This window comes from Trichomycterus rosablanca, chromosome 22 (genome assembly GCF_030014385.1).
Source record: "Trichomycterus rosablanca isolate fTriRos1 chromosome 22, fTriRos1.hap1, whole genome shotgun sequence".
Classification (NCBI taxonomy): Eukaryota; Metazoa; Chordata; class Actinopteri; order Siluriformes; family Trichomycteridae; genus Trichomycterus; species Trichomycterus rosablanca.
The window spans coordinates 4,794,708-4,811,422 of record NC_086009.1 but is presented as its reverse complement, the minus strand read 5'-3'; the positions used below and the strand labels follow the sequence as shown (position 1 = coordinate 4,811,422).

At 38.1% G+C, this 16,715-nt stretch overlaps 3 protein-coding genes across 3 annotated transcripts in view; 1 reads left to right on the top strand and 2 right to left on the bottom strand.

Annotated features, from left to right (window-relative positions):
* Positions 1–3,393: 3,393 nt before the first annotated feature.
* LOC134300300 (neuropeptide B-like) lies at positions 3,394–4,880 on the bottom strand. Its single transcript, XM_062985020.1, has 2 exons — positions 4,660–4,880; positions 3,394–3,655 (listed from the first exon to the last, which is right to left on the bottom strand). Exons 1-2 carry the CDS (start codon positions 4,878–4,880, stop codon positions 3,445–3,447), a joined length of 432 nt encoding a protein of 143 aa, XP_062841090.1. The 3' UTR covers positions 3,394–3,444.
* Positions 4,767–16,715, top strand: part of rnf213a (ring finger protein 213a) — a 54,989-nt gene continuing 43,040 nt past the window's right edge. The window contains exons 1-2 of the mRNA XM_063019046.1: positions 4,767–4,889; positions 14,196–14,431. The gene's annotated coding sequence lies outside the window, so the exon portion shown is untranslated. The remainder of the gene's footprint in view (positions 4,890–14,195; positions 14,432–16,715) is intronic.
* Positions 5,485–10,813, bottom strand: LOC134300299 (tripartite motif-containing protein 16-like). Its single transcript, XM_062985019.1, has 6 exons — positions 10,496–10,813; positions 9,569–9,664; positions 8,804–9,037; positions 8,026–8,185; positions 7,869–7,934; positions 5,485–6,947 (listed from the first exon to the last, which is right to left on the bottom strand). Exons 1-6 carry the CDS (start codon positions 10,811–10,813, stop codon positions 6,115–6,117), a joined length of 1,707 nt encoding a protein of 568 aa, XP_062841089.1. The 3' UTR covers positions 5,485–6,114.

The window sequence follows — 16,715 nt, the reverse complement described above, 5'->3', positions numbered from 1 at the left end:
CACCTTGCTTTTGTACACTGTTTATTGCACACCAGATGACGAGCTGTTTGTGTAAATGAGATATTGCATTGCATAACTGCAAAAAGAGCATTCAGTCAGCTTTAAATGATTGGCATAATTAAAAAGGTTATGAGAAAATGTACACTACTTCATTCATTTAGCTTGGAAACACAAGTAGGCAAATCAACCTAAAACTAAAAACTAAAATTAAGAAATTATAAAATAATAAAATAATATTCTAAAATCATGTCACAGTTAATAATCTGGTATAATATTACCTTTACCAGCATAGCTTTAACTCCTGTTAGGATTGATGAGACTGCAAAATACAGCTAAACTGCTAAACAATCCAACCACAATGTGGTTTTAACTTCCTGGCAGAGGCAGCCACATTTACTGTACGTTACAAACCGGGTTCTTACAGTGTAGTCCATCAAATCTGCACAAGGTTATCAGAGCATTTGGAGTTAAAACAGCCAAACCTTTACAGACCCTGAACAGTGAAGATTAGGTCCTTTATGGTTAAAATACTGTCTTTTTTACACCCACCAACAAAAAATAATTGTTGCCTAAACATTAGATTTTTGTCCTATCTGACCACAGATCATGATTTTAGTTCCTAAACTAAAAGTTCCTAAACAAACAAGTAACCTTAAATTGTAAAATAATAACTGGAATGTTTATTTGCATCAAGGCTTTCAACAGCTCTGATCCAAAGAGATGTTTCAGGGAACCGTATTGGAAATGCCCAGTGCTGTTTCATCTAGATAAAGTACTTAGTGAGCCACAGTGGTCACTGGGACAAGCTGCTTGACAGATGCTTAATAACCTTTTGGTCTTAGAACTGTGGTCATGTCAGCTTGCTGATCGAAACTTGATAAATGTCAATGCTTGTGATTAACTTTCGAACATGGCCTTGTAAAGGTGCACAACATTCATCTCAATAAATCCATGCCTATACAGGTAAACTAGGGTAATTTTAAACATTAAATTTGACTTAAGAATGTAACATTCTGTAATCACCTACATGTAGTTAATCACATATGAAGAGAAAATGTTAATACAAAAAAACAAAAACAAAAAACAAACAAAAAGCCTTTTCATTAGGTCATAATTTAAAATTACAGATAAATATGATTAAAATGATTAGTATTATTTATTATGCATTGCTAGCACAACACAACTGACTTTCCAATTTGTTTACAGTAACAGATCTGTACAAGGGACATGCCCAAAAAAAAACTAAATGTAAGACATGGTGACTTTTGTGGTTATTTTTTTCTACACACTTTTATACAGATGTTTAATTAACAGGTGGAATAAAACAATAACACAGCAGCAGTGCTCAACTTAAATCCTTATTTTCTATTTAATTTATTTGCACGGATTGTGTCTGTTAGTTTTTCCGAATGAAGTTAAAGCTCTTTGGGTTTCTTTATTATTATTTTTTCCTTATAACAACATAACACAACATTCCTTATAAAGCATAATATATATACAGTGTATCACGAAAGTGAGTACACCCCTCACATTTCTGCAAATATTTCATTATATCTTTTCATGGGACAACACTATAGACATGAAACTTGGATATAACTTAGAGTAGTCAGTGTACAGCTTGTATAGCAGTGTAGATTTACTGTCTTCTGAAAATAACTCAACACACAGCCATTAATGTCTAAATAGCTGGCAACATAAGTGAGTACACCCCACAGTGAACATGTCCAAATTGTGCCCAAATGTGTCGTTGTCCCTCCCTGGTGTCATGTGTCAAGGTCCCAGGTGTAAATGGGGAGCAGGGCTGTTAAATTTGGTGTTTTGGGTACAATTCTCTCATACTGGCCACTGGATATTCAACATGGCACCTCATGGCAAAGAACTCTCTGAGGATGTGAGAAATAGAATTGTTGCTCTCCACAAAGATGGCCTAGGCTATAAGAAGATTGCTAACACCCTGAAACTGAGCTACAGCATGGTGGCCAAGGTCATACAGCGGTTTTCCAGGACAGGTTCCACTCGGAACAGGCTTCGCCAGGGTCGACCAAAGAAGTTGAGTCCACGTGTTCGGCGTCATATCCAGAGGTTGGCTTTAAAAAATAGACACATGAGTGCTGCCAGCATTGCTGCAGAGGTTGAAGACGTGGGAGGTCAGCCTGTCAGTGCTCAGACCATACACCGCATACTGCATCAACTCGGTCTGCATGGTCGTCATCCCAGAAGGAAGCTGACGCACAAGAAAGCCCGCAAACAGTTTGCTGAAGACAAGCAGTCCAAGAACATGGATTACTGGAATGCCCTGTGGTCTGACGAGACCAAGATAAACTTGTTTGGCTCAGATGGTGTCCAGCATGTGTGGCGGCGCCCTGGTGAGAAGTACCAAGACAACTGTATCTTGCCTACAGTCAAGCATGGTGGTGGTAGCATCATGGTCTTGGGCTGCATGAGTGTTGCTGGCACTGGGGAGCTGCGGTTCATTGAGGGAAACATGAATTCCAACATGTACTGTGACATTCTGAAACAGAGCATGATCCCCTCCCTTCGAAAACTGGGCCTCATGGCAGTTTTCCAACAGGATAACGACCCCAAACACAACCTCCAAGATGACAACTGCCTTGCTGAGGAAGCTGAAGGTAAAGGTGATGGACTAAACCCAATTGAGCACCTGTGGCGCATCCTCAAGTGGAAGGTGGAGGAGTTTAAGGTGTCTAACATCCACCAGCTCCGTGATGTCATCACGGAGGAGTGGAAGAGGATTCCAGTAGCAACCTGTGCAGCTCTGGTGAATTCCATGCCCAGGAGGGTTAAGGCAGTGATAATAATGGTGGTCACACAAAATATTGACACTTTAGGCACAATTTGGACATGTTCACTGTGGGGTGTACTCACTTATGTTGCCAGCTATTTAGACATTAATGGCTGTGTGTTGAGTTATTTTCAGAAGACAGTAAATCTACACTGCTATACAAGTTGTACACTGACTACTCTTAGTTATATCCAAGTTTCATGTCTATAGTGTTGTCCCATGAAAAGATATAATGAAATATTTGCAGAAATGTGAGGGGTGTACTCACTTTCGTGATACACTGTATATATATATATATATATATATATATATATGTCTGTATGTGTCTGTAAAGTTTTGAGTTTGGGCAATTTGGTTTAGAAAGTTGAAAATGTTGGCCTGGCAAAGAATAAGCTACATGAAAGTGTTACACGTCACCTTAAACATTTTAAGGTCAGTTATATGGGAATAAATATGGGAGATACTGGTGACCCAAATATAATTAATCTTATTTGATAGTTATCGTACTTGATGAGTCCGCCTTGGATACCTGTGGTAGAAAACTACTGCAGTAAATCATTGAGAAGTCAGCTGACTAACTAAAACAGACATTTTGGAGCTTGTTTGTCCATTTCCAGGTAGACACCAAGTACACATGCTTCTTATGCTTTCACACAGGATCCTGAGTCGAGCGTAATAATGGCAGTAGCCTGGCATCGGAGTGTGGAGTCCTGGATCAGCTCACAGCTTTGCAGGTCCGGCAGGATCTCCGTCACACAAAAAGGCTGGAGAGAGAGAGAACACATGCAATTATGTAATGTGCATGACACAACATGTATGACAAGAAATAAAGAAAAGATAAAAGTTAGATTTCTTATAAAACAAACTATATATACCAAGTACCAATATTATACTGTAAACTATATATTATATTGTTTAATATTTTTTTTCTAATTTAGATTTTCTAAATTAAGAAAACTGTCACTTTTGCTCTATTCACTGTTGCATGTTTAGAACTTATTTATGAACACAACCATGCTGTTCTGTGAGAAGATTAAAGTTTGCAGCACTCCTGCATATAACCCCATTACACTTAAGGTGACTTCATTATTTAAACAACATATTTGCAGTATTTGCTTTCTATTAAAGAACAGACTGGAAGCACGGACTGTTATTTTTTAAGTTATTAGGCAAATATGTCACCAAAATGTATAAATTTTCTTTGAAATTAAATGAATCAGTATTTTAAGGTTTAGGCAAAATAACTATATAAAGATTATGGTTACATGTTATTTTAGTTATATCAGCTGTATTGATATAAGATCTGATAGCCAGAGATTTAGGGTCTGTGGGGTGGATAATTTGGCACAGTAGTTTTAGGATTGCATGGCAGGTGGCACAATGCCTATAAAAATACATTTCTTAATTTAGCATTAAGTGAATTAAAAAGAAGAGGTTAGCTTTTACATTTAGGTAAATATGGTCACATATTAGGGATCATTAATTAAAAACTAGTCACACTGAAAAAGGGAATTAAAATAGTAAAAAAAAAAAATTAACAATTAAATAAATATTTTGTATTGAAATTAAAATCAGCTATAAACATGTATGATTGCTGCACCAAGACAGTGGTTTAATTCCATAAAATGAATGATAATGAACCCATATATTTTATTATGTGCCATGTTAGTATTGTACATAAGTTTAGTCACGAATGAATGAACTAGAAATTCTTTGACACTAAATGACCCTAATTTTGCAAACCAAAAACTTTCCTTTCTAATAAAAAGTTCCTTATTATTAGTCCTACTAATATCTATGCACATGCTAAAAGCAAAAATCTTACCATGTTTTTCAAAGCCAGGTTGTTTCTGTACTCAGTTTGTTCTATTGCATTATTTAGTTGGCCGCTGTCCTGTGAGTCCGGTTCGGTTCTTCTGACAGCAGATCTGCGGATTCCTGCTAGCAGACCTGATGCTCTACCCACAAAGTAATAGTTTGGTCCTGGTGCTTGTTTATACCAGGCTTCAGCTGGTGACCGCACAGCCAGCACACACATGGCTAAAAGAATGAATGCCCGCTCCTCAAACTTGACCATCTCTGAATGGTGAGGGAACAGAAGCTGCAGCTCGGTTTAGAATAATGTTCAACTTCATTACAACTGTCGTGTGCTCTGAAGTCCTTCTTTATATAGAGCGTTCCTGCTTCAGATCATTGATGATTCATTGCTGTTAATGCAAAGCAGTGCTGTCTGCTCTATCAGTAGACAGTCCAATTAACCAGTCCCAAAAATTACTGAAATCCAGTTTATACACATTTAGCTGCATAAATTTCATGTTCATTTTGAATTTTCCCAGAAGTACGTGTTAGGTATTTGACAAATATGATCTGGTTTTCATCCACAGCTGTAATAATAGATAAACATCTTTTCCCAGATTATAAAAAACATTAATTTACAGATTTTTAGTAACCACTTCATTCTGATCAGGACCAAATGGAAGTGGTTTACTGAATGGTTTCACATCCATGTCTTGCTTGCTTGCTGTCTTTGAGACTGCAATGTACCCACAAAATATGATGCCACAATTCAAAGTTTCTGACTCATAGTAAGAGAAGCAACAGTACAGAATTATTTCTATTTGCAATTGGACTGATGAACACCCTGTGGTTTTAAAATAACCTTAAACCAAAATAACCTAAAACATATTTATTCTGTTGACTAGGAAACTTCTGGAGAAGTTAACCCAGAGGAATACATTCCTTTCCTTTTTGCAGCCTTTTGCATGAACCTTGGAAAATGGTTGTCACTCTTTTTTTTTAATAACCGACATTTTAGCAAAACAAACAGCTAAACATGGCCTGAACAATTTATGTAACATAAAGTCTTCTGTTTAGGAAAGCGGTCAAATGTATTCAGCAACTCTAAACTAGCTGAAGCCTTCAGCTTGATGATGCATGTCGTCTGGGGTGAGATAATCCCTGTCTATGACTAAACCACTCTGATCCCTTCACTGATCCCTTCTGTGACTAAAGAGAAAACAAGTGATAGAAAAGTCTTATTAATCTTGTTCTGGAAGGAAAAACAATTGGAAAAACAATTGATTATTTTAACATTTAAAACATGTCTTTTTAACAAGCTTATACTGTATTTTTGTAAATTATATACTGTAAACTACCTTTGACTGAAGGTGATAATATGTTATAAACATAAGTTATGCTTTTTTAATTATTATTAGTCCAAAATATGTATTTGAACATTTGGTCACAGAGTTGGCAATTGGAAGCTGTTGGACAGCATAGTTAATCCCAGCATCTTTCCATACACCTTAGAATCAAAGATTAATTCTCATTGTCTTCTCTGGCTCTCTTAGCCAGATTGCAGGGCAGAGTGGTGCAGAAAACAGGGCCTGAAACTTATAGCAAAGCTTAACTTTAGAATCTGATGCTAAAAAGAAGAACAGCCACCCTTGATCGCAGTCAAGGAGCACACCAATTTTTTTAGGAAGCTCCTGGGATATCAGATGCATCTCCTCATTATGGGAGGCAAAGAATCCAGTGCTGGTTTTAACTGTAATTTCTTTTTCTTTCTCCTCCAAATTTTCTTTCATCTTTTCTTCATCTGCCACATTTTCATCTTCACCCTTTTTTGCAGGCATGGTTTCAGACATTTGGGTTTGATTTCCCTTCTCTTGATGCCCCAGCTTTTGCTCCCTGGATATTTTAAGATGGGATTCCTCTTGGCTCGTTTCTGTTTCCAACTTCTGATCTTCAAGTTCTGCAGCTCCTTCTTTAGCCTGTGTCACTACTGATACATCTTTCAATTCATTACTAATCTCGTCCTTAACCTTGTCCTTTTCTTTGTTATGCCATATCACACACCAGGAGCTTTTGTCCTGGCCCAAGCTCTGGTACAGAGCCTGTCCATTTTTATATGTCACACCCACAGCCCAGTTGCAGTTCATGTCCTTAGGAGGCAAAACCTCCCAGTAGTGTTTCCCCATGGTGAACTCCTGAGAGCACAGCACCCTAAAGCCTAAATCTGGGTTGACCTGGTAGTCTTTCCAGGTGAAAAGTCCACTATGATCAACTGTGACAGCCAGGCCATCCTCAGAGAACAAGAGTGAAGCACTAGCACTCACAGGATCAAATGTCACCTTGCTGGAATCTGTAAGCAGGAAAAGAGGTTACAACTAATTAGACATTTATTACTCACTAAAATGGGTATTTCTTCTGATATAGACTTTATGGCCAAATGTGGATACCTCTTATATTTAGTTCATTCAGCTATTACAGCAACACCTTTTGCTGACAGTTGCATTAAAGCAAAATGTCGATAAAGCTTTGTAGACTAACACCAGGAGTAGAACAGGGAATACCTACAGTGATTGTCATTAAAAAAACTTTTACAATAAACTAGATTGCTAAGTACAAAAATGCAGGCTTGAGTGCTGTAATATACTGTAGTTTAAAAACAGTGATTATTTATGCTTTATGCTTTTTGTCTGTCAGTCTACAGACAAAAGTGGGTTGACATTTTATCCACCAAAACTTTCATTGTTCTTTTAGAATGACAATAGACCCAAGCACAAAACAAGATCATGTAATAGGAAATGTCAGTAATCAATAATCCTGATTAGTGTAGCAGTAAACACCAGGGAACCAGTTTTTTGCATGACCATGCAGGGAACACATCCAAGCACAAAGAAAACATGCCAAATACCAAACTAACAATAATGGAGGACAGTTTCCCAATACACTGAAGCTAAGTGGTACCCAAACCACCTTCTGTGCCACACACAAAGCAAGTTGGCTAGGTTTCGTGTGGGAGAACTTGACCGGCTTGCACAGAGCCTTGACCAAACCCAACAACTTTGTTAATAAAATGGAATTCCAACTAAAGGTGTCCTCATACTTTTAGTCATGTAATGCACTTTACTAACTGGGTGGCTTGACAATGGGCTCAACTCTGGCATCTTGTTTACTTTGACATTTACTTTATTAGGTTTTATTTCCAAGCACAGAACATTAACCACTGAGCTTTAAGATAAAAACATAGCAGGTTAGTAATTTTAAAAATATTCCTTACACTTCAAAAGGTAACGTCGTCGTTTGCTGTGTCCGCTAACAACTCTGAAGTCATCCGATTCCAAATCTGTAATTAGGAATATGAGCCAAATTTAATAAGGTTCACTCAAGTGGACAAAGTCTACAAATAACTGCTAAGAAACCCAGAAGTTCTGTACATTTGTCTCGCAGTTCTTCTCTTCTTTGAAACATGGCGGAGAGCTGAGATTCCAGACTACTGTTCAGGTGTTGAAGGTCCTGGATCATTATCTCTACAGAATGACCATCCATCTGAACATCCTCTAGCTGACCTACCTCTGGAGGTAGTACTGGCAAGATCTATAAAAGGACACAAACATATTTGGAATTTTTTTTGCTACATTAAGGTTATTTTCTATTTTAATGTATTTCTGTCTAGTTCACATACACCTATAAGAAGCATGTACATTACATGACCAAAAATACATGGACACCCCTTCTAATTATTAAGCAGAAATGATATGCTTCCAACTTTGTAGCAACAGCCTGGACAAGACCCCTGCATGTACCACTGTGTTCATGTCCATAAAAACATGGTTTAATGATCTGGTGTGGAGGAACTAAGCCCTGACCTTAAGCCCATTAAACACCTTTGTGATAAATTTGAATGTTGACTGCAAGCTAGTTCTCATTGAAAATTTGGGACTGACCACACACAAGCTTTCTTTACTAAATGGGCATAATTTCCCACTGGACACCTCTTGTAAAAAATCTTATGGAAAGCCTCTCTAAAAGAATGTAAACTTTTACTGGGGATGTTGGGGTGCAACTCCACATTAATACCCATAATACTGAAAATGTATGAAAATGTGTCCACATATTATTGACTCTACAGTGTACTGTATATGTCCCTTACAAGTGTAAGTAAAACATTTGTATTTGAAGCTTCTTCTCTATTAAAGTTAGTGTTTTACAAACCAGACAGAAGTTGAAGTAAGAGTCATTGCTTCTACATTCAGCGATCTTTTCTTTGATATTTGACAAGGTGACTTTATGATTATCCAGCCGTTCCTTCTGATTGTCTATTTGTTGAAGTGCTTCAACCCTCTCTTTCTCTATAAAGGCTATGACTCTATTCTGAGCCTGCTCAATGGTATTTTTTAGAGTCTCGTAGCAGTCCCGCACATCCTCCATCATCTTTCCTGCAGCATCCTAAAAGAAAAAACATGTTGAAAAGACTTTTTACCTAACTGTGGTATAAAAAAAAATACAATAGTGAAAGCAATGTTCTTTTAAAGACCATGATTTCATGATAATTAACTGTTATAAAATTCATTTAAGTCAAACTATTTGCTTTATGACTGTATGACAGTGCATGACCACAGGGTTAAACATTGATTTTGAGGAAAACTTCATGGATGCCAGGACATGTTCTTTACTATTCGCTAAAAGAATGTATATCAAAGTTGATAAAGGTTCAGTTTAAATATGAGATGACGTGTGAACCTTATCTGATTCCAGTGTAAGAAAGAAGTGTAAGTAGAAAAAATACAGCTGATAAATTAGACTGGGACAAACTGTTATGCCATTTTGAATTATTTTGCTCACCTGGAATTGTACATTATACATAATCTTATTTTACCTATTTATATGCCATTACTTAACCTTTTGGAAGATGAATTATAATTGTACTTTTAACTGTAGTGCAGTTTCTGTAAATCACAACACAACATTGTATCTTACCTTTATTCCCTCTGACAGAGTTTCTAAAGTTTCCAAAGCTTCATCAGTTGCATATTCTCGGCTCTCAACCTCTATTTCCACTGGATCAATAGCAGCCTAAAGGAATGGGTTAATTATAATATTATTTAAATCAAACTAATAACATATTAATGATATTAAGGATATTAAAATGACACGGTCTGCAAAAATAATAATACTAAAATATGTTAATACTGAAATTCTTCTTCTCTGTAAAGCTGTAGAAGGCAACGAACACATAAGATGTTATATATTGATCAACTGGAATGTTTGTTGAAGGGCACCAATCATGGCTAAATGATTTAAACCAGTGACCTTCTTGTCAATAGTCCAGTTGCTTAACTGATGAGCTAACCCTGCTTTAATACATTTACATGGATAGCAATTAGCAGATGCTTATATTTAAAGCAACTTACAATTGTAAGGGTTAATGGCTTTTCTCAGTGCCTAGAGTAAACCCACAGTACAGAGACAGGAAATATGCTAAACATTACATGCTAAACTTCATACAGACAGCACTGGGAGGCAAGAATAGAACCCAGTTCCTCATGACCATGTTGCTATGCAGCATTCACTCTAACAACTGTGCCACCATGAGTATGTGGTGCTCTAGGATGGATTGCATCCTATCCTTGTGTATTTTGGCATTGTGATCTGATGAAGCAGTCACTGAAAATGAATAAATAAATGCTATACATCTAAATGGAATAAAGACATCTGTATGCCTAGTAAATGTGCATGAAAAACATCCACAAATCCAGCACATATAAAATTAAGTGTCCAAACACTTTTTTAATTCTGGCACATTTAGTAACATAAGTCATTTAGTAACATTAAATTAACGAGTGACCTGCTAATGGCTACATGGTAAATTAAAAATGCTTTTTAAATGCAAATTCCAATCCTCACCTTCCAGTCATTCCTCATTTCCTCCACTGAGCATGTTTTGCAGTTGCGGTGCTTTGCTGTACACTGCCAACAGATGGCGGCCCTGTGGATCATGCAGAACAACTCCAGCACTTTGTTGTGCTTCTTGCATAGCAAGTCCTTGATGTTCCCAACTGGTGCGCACAGGCAGTGTTTGCTCAGCACCTGGCTTTTTTCATGGGATGTTAAATGCACACTGCAAAAGCTAGCCAGGCACGTCACACAGGTCTTGACTGCCAACAGCTCACGCCCCTCCTCACAGATGTCACAGTTGATCTGATCATCATCAGAAACAATCATGTCACTAGATTCTGGCCATACCTTTCTTATGTGCTCCACAATAGAGGACAGGATGGTGTTTGGCTGCAGGTCAGGTTTAGGATTAAACCTTCTTCTGCAATGGGGACAGTAAACAGTGGAAAGAGATTTGCTCCAGTTGGTTTTGATACAGTCTATGCAAAAGTTGTGCCCACATGGTATGGTTACAGGATCTTTAATAATCTCTCGGCAGATGGAGCACAGCAGCTCATCCTCTGGGAGAAGCAGTGGGATGAGTGATGGCTTGGAAGCCATATCTGTTTGAGACAAATAAAATATCTAAGTGCAAAGTTCTGGTTATTCTTTCATGTTCACATGCTATTCTTATGGTTTTTGGTTTAAAGTCAGTAGTGTCATGCCAAAGGTATAGGGGGGAGTGACTGGCCTTATGTAAAAATCTTTAGTAAAAAAAAATAATGGCAAAGCATTTAAGATGATACAATGACTTTTTGTTTTTTAATTGAACAAGTACAGTACAACATCAATAGTAAATATTGCTAAAAAAGTTTCATCAAAACATAGCCAATAAGATTTGAGTGGCCAATAGCACAGCTGACATTCGAACCCAGATCACAGGGTCAGTTGGATAGCGTAATATACTGCTGTGCCACCTGAGCACTGGGGTAATTATGCGTTTAATTATTTTTCCACTACTATTTATCATTACAACAACAACAACACAATAATTTTTTAGAAAGCTTAACATCACTTTTTTTCTAAGTGAAATGTAAAAAGCCCTAAATAAAGCAACCACAAAAACCCCATTAGGCAACCAGTATTTCTAACATAGTGAGTCACATAACATTTGCAAACTTTTCCAGATGAATATTTCCCTGTGGCATTGATAAACACAGAACCTAAAGTTTAATTAACCTTTATGATAAACACAGTAAAATGATTTAATCACTAAAGTAAAGACGTTAGGACATGCTTAAGTGGGCCACTTAAACAAGTACAAGAAAATCAGGTGGTTTCTGAAAATAAAGCTGAAGGTTTTAGCAGAGACCGATTTATTCTCTGCTAAAAGCTTCAGAGAGTTATCAAAAGAGATACTGAACATGCTATTTTATCTAAAGATAGTGCCTAGTGATAATTATTTACTAGTTACAATCAGGGTGGTTTCTGACAACATGCTGAGTCACACCAATGTGGGAAAAAAAAACCTTCAAGCCTTTTAAGAAAGTCCCTCTGTGGAAAACAGAAACTGCTTGTAGAATAGTATTTTTTTTGCCTCTTGCATACTAGATGTCCATAAAGTGACTCATATGTTTGTGGTCTTTGTGAGGTTTTGGCTTCATAATGCAATTAAATACATCCTGCATGACACAGTAAGACTGGTTTCACATATCTAGTTAAAACAAACTAAAATCTCCAAGTGTAGATATTCACTTTCAATTTGTACATAATTACTTTTTAATCTGTGCTGATAAACATAAACAAAACATTTGTTCTTATTATGAACGCTGCTTCACCTTAATCACTAATCAACAATTTACACACTATGTGTATAAATTGGAGAAATATGATCGGCATTTTGAGTCCACTTCTCAAATTTCAGTTTTTCTGACTGATTATCCAATCAACATGGTGAATTGTTTTATTCTGATGGGAGTGATCTCCTCTAAGATAACAATGCCCGCATCCACAGGGCACTACGGGTTATGGAATAACTTAATAAATGTAATAAATGTCGAGCCAAGATATTAGACAGCACTCCTAACCAAAATCAAAACATGAAGGACATGGAGGAAATAACTTATGGAAAAAAATGTGATTCAACCCTCCATTATAATTCCAAACGTACGCAAGAGAAGGCATGTGACAGCCTGTGGTATTTCTGTCTATGTGGGTGTGGTGCAACTGGCAGAGGTTGCCAGAGTGCACAGGGAAATTGAGTATATCAAAACAGGGAAAATGCAAAAAAAAAGTGCAAATGTTCGTTCCTTGTACAGGATATACACTTGTTTTTAATTAATTTTATAAATTTCACATAAGACCATATGTAAGTTAAATAAAATAAGTTCTAAATATTGTTGCTACATAGAAAAAGATTACAATTTATCATAAAAAATGTTACCACTTGTTTGGAAGATTTAATGCAGTCAAGGTGAAGGTGAACAAGCTTTCTAAAGTTTCAAAGTAAAAACAATATGACACGTAACTTAAAAACAGCAGGAAACACAGTTACACAGTGAACCAGCAATAAACTGCACTGCAGTAATCTCCATTCTTACACCTCCCCTACTTCTCAAAGACAGGCAGGTTTGCACATAAGCATTTAGATATACCACAACCAAACCTCTAGTGGAGTATAGTTTTGGAAGCATCATAATATCAGGATGCTTAAAAGCAGACTGTACTAAGGCATTACATGACACTGAAAACAAAGATGAATGGTCCAAAGTGCAGGTAATGTTGAAGGAGAATTTAATCTTACAGACCAAGAAACTAAATATGTGTGTTTCAAGAAGACAAAAATCCTTAAGCTTGAATTAAAAAGGGTAAATATACTTACACACTTGGGTTACATTAATGACAGAAACGGTGGTTACTGGTTACCCAAGATTCATCAGTTTACAAGTTTAATGTCAAACACAGTCATGGACAATTTTGTATCTCCAATTCACCTCACTTGCATGTTTTTGGACTTGTGGGAGGAAACCGGAACTCCCGGAGGAAACCCACGCAGACACGGGGAGAACAGAAAGGACCCGGACCGCTCCACCTAGGGATCGAACCCAGGACCCTTCTTGCTGTGAGGCGACAGTGCTACCCACTGAGCCACCGTGCCACCCCATGTTGTATAGATATACTTAATTTGTCATATATACATATACAGGTGTACAGGTGTACAGTACAATGAAATTCTTTCTTCGCATATCCCAGCTTGTTTGGAAGCTGGATTTGAACCACCAACCTTCAGGTTGATAGCCCAAAGCCCTACCCACTAGGCTACCACTGTCAGTACAGTATATACAGTATAGTATAAAATATATTAGTACAAAAACAAAAGTAGTTAAATACTTACTACTTGTAATGCCTATTCCATGGACCAACACTGATTTGAAGTAGTATACAATCTCATAAAGCTGAAGCTCATTACAGTGGCTTTATCTTTAAATTATTTATACAGCAACTGCTGCATTATGATAAACAATTCAATCACTAACAGTGTCAACTGGTCATGTGGAGGTGAGTTATAACAATGAAACATAAAAGCATTAAGTATCTCACAGCAGGTTCAAAGTGCACACAGTTTGCTGAAAGAGAACCAGAGTTCATTATGTAAATTAATTCGCATTTACACTCACATTCTGAAGGTAAAATAGGTTTATGAGAGATTACCTACCTTTATTTGTTTAAGGTAACGTGGACACTGGTGATAGCACACACATTCTGAGTGTTAAGACGAGCTCACGCCCATTATTATGAAACGAAAGCATCTGCGACTCTGCGTTTCATTTTCACTGAAATGAAAGTTGTTCAAACGCAGGAAATAAAGCGTCCGGTTCTGGGAGAACTCAGTACAATGTGCTGCAGTGTTTAACCGAACTGTCATCCCTGCACCTGCACAAGACAGCGCCAACTACACCTGTACACGTGAGTAACTCTATACACCTATTAACACTTACTATCCGCTCGTGTTAGTTTAACTGAAGCTAAATGCTACCGTCAAAACAATGTATCAGAGCAGCTATAGCGTTAGCATTGTTCGTGTTTAGCACTGCTATCAGAGTGGTAGCTAGCGAATAAGCTACCTGTGTTAGCTAGGACCAGAGCTAATTCATTAGCTTTCTGGCTCTCATGGCATTTCATTTTTCCTACGGGACTCGCTGTTTGTTTTCTCAACTTCTGTTCAGAAGCCACGGCTTTGATCATACTTTACAGCTGCATCAGTGCCTAGGTCTGTGTCAGGAGTTTATAGCCATGTATTTAGAATATCACGAGTGTTGAAACGATGACAAGTTTACACACAGTTCACAGCTCACAGTGTTCCGTACATGTTTATGCCGACTTTGCACACTCATCAGTGGGGGCGTTTCGTCTGTAAGTGGCTCTGGTGGTGCAGCTCCATCAGCCGTTACACCCAACACATCATTTATAGACTTCTTTTGGAACAAATATTATGTTTTAAACATTAAACATTGGTGGGAACCAAATCTACCCCCTGGAGTTTCTGCTATTCTAAAACGTTTATCATATTAACCACTGAATGGAACATTGAGGATCCTAACATTATGCAAAGCTATTGAGTGAAAAGGGATTATTTATCATTTTTATTGGGGGAGTTTATTTTCTGCTTATCAGAAAATTGAGGGTGTGATACAGTCGGCCTTTGACTTACAAACTTCAAAGTCAAAATGTATCTTAAACCTATTTTTCCCATAAGAAATGTGTTGTTTGTTTATTAGGATTTTAACGTAATGTTTTACACTTTTGGTTACATTCATGACATTAACGGTAGTTATTCATTACACACGAGGTTTATCAGTTCACAAGTTTACATCAAGCACAGTCTTGGGCAATTTAGTATCTTCAATTCACCTCACTTGCATGTCTTTGGACTGTGGGAGGAAACCGGAGCACCCGGAGTAAACCCACGCAGACACGGGGAGAACATGCAAACTCCACACAGAAAGGCCCCGGACTGCCCCACCTGGGATTCGAACCCAGGACCTTCTTGCTGTGTGGCGACAGTGCTACCCACTTAGCCACCGTGCCGCCCTCCCATAAGAAATAATGTAAATAGAATTAATCCGTGCCAGACCTCCCAAACCACCCCCTTACCTAACCCTTCTAATGTCTTAAATGGTCTTTTTTTGTTATAAATACAAGTATATTTCCCCTTAAATCTTAAATAGTAGAATAGATATTGCTGTAATAAACAATAATAAACAACCATACACAGTAGTATGGTCTCAAGCAAAAACAGGTACCAATGATTTGGAAAACATCCTGTCTGGTCCCTGTTCCAAAGAAGTCCTGTTCCTCATCACTGAATGACTACAGACCAGTGGCCCTTACATCCCACGTTATGAAGGTCCTAGAAAGACTTGTGCTGTCATACCTGAGGTCTCAGGTCAGCCTCTTCCTGGACCCCCTGCAGTTTGCTTACCAACAGCAGGTAGGCGTGGACGATGCTGTGATTTACTTACTGCAGAGGGCTCACTTACACTTGGACTAGAGCAACACCACAGTGAAAATAACTTTCTTTGACTTCTCAAGCACTTTCAACACAATTCAACCTTGCATACTGGGGGAAAAGATGGAGAACATGCGAGTAGAGAAAACAATGATCACCTGGGTCTTGGATTACTTGTCTGAAAGGCCCCAGTATGTACAGCTTGGAACTTGCCAGTCTGAGCGCCTGATCAGCAACATTGGAGCACCACAGGGAACTGTGCTTTCCCCTTTCCTTTTCACCTTGTACACAACCGACTTCCAGTACAAGTCGGACCTCTGCCACCTTCAGAAATTTTCTGATGACTGCGCAGTGGTTGGGTGTATCAGGGATGGACAGGAGGATGAGTACAGAGACCTTGTGAGCAGCTTCGTGGAGTGGTGTGAGAGGAACCATCTGCTCCTAAATGTGTCCAAAACTAAGGAGATGTCTGTGGACTTCAGGAGGAACAGGACCACAAGTGGACCTGTCACCATCATGGGTCAAAATGTGGAACTGGTGGACACGTACAAGTACTTGGGTGTCTGGCTTGACAACAGACTGGATTGGAGGGCTAACACGGAGGCTGTGTACAGGAAGGGGATGAGCAGACTCTACTTTCTGAGAAAGCTCAGGTCCTTTAATGTGTGCAACAAAATGTTGACCATCTTTTATCAGTCTGTTGTTGCGGGGGCTGTGTTCTTTGCAGCTGTGTGTTGGGGA

Excerpts from the sequence above, each read along its gene's own strand:
- LOC134300300 (XM_062985020.1), bottom strand. The coding sequence starts at position 4,880 with ATGGTCAAGTTTGAGGAGCGGGCATTCATTCTTTTAGCCATGTGTGTG. Across the intron at positions 3,656-4,659 it reads AATGCAATAGAACAAACTGA|AAATCTAACTTTTATCTTTT; the intron begins GTACAGAAACAA and ends TTGTTTTATAAG.
- LOC134300299 (XM_062985019.1), bottom strand. The coding sequence starts at position 10,813 with ATGATTGTTTCTGATGATGATCAGATCAACTGTGACATCTGTGAGGAG. Across the intron at positions 9,665-10,495 it reads AAATGAGGAATGACTGGAAG|GCTGCTATTGATCCAGTGGA; the intron begins GTGAGGATTGGA and ends CCATTCCTTTAG. Across the intron at positions 9,038-9,568 it reads CTCTGTCAGAGGGAATAAAG|GATGCTGCAGGAAAGATGAT; the intron begins GTAAGATACAAT and ends TTTTTCTTTTAG.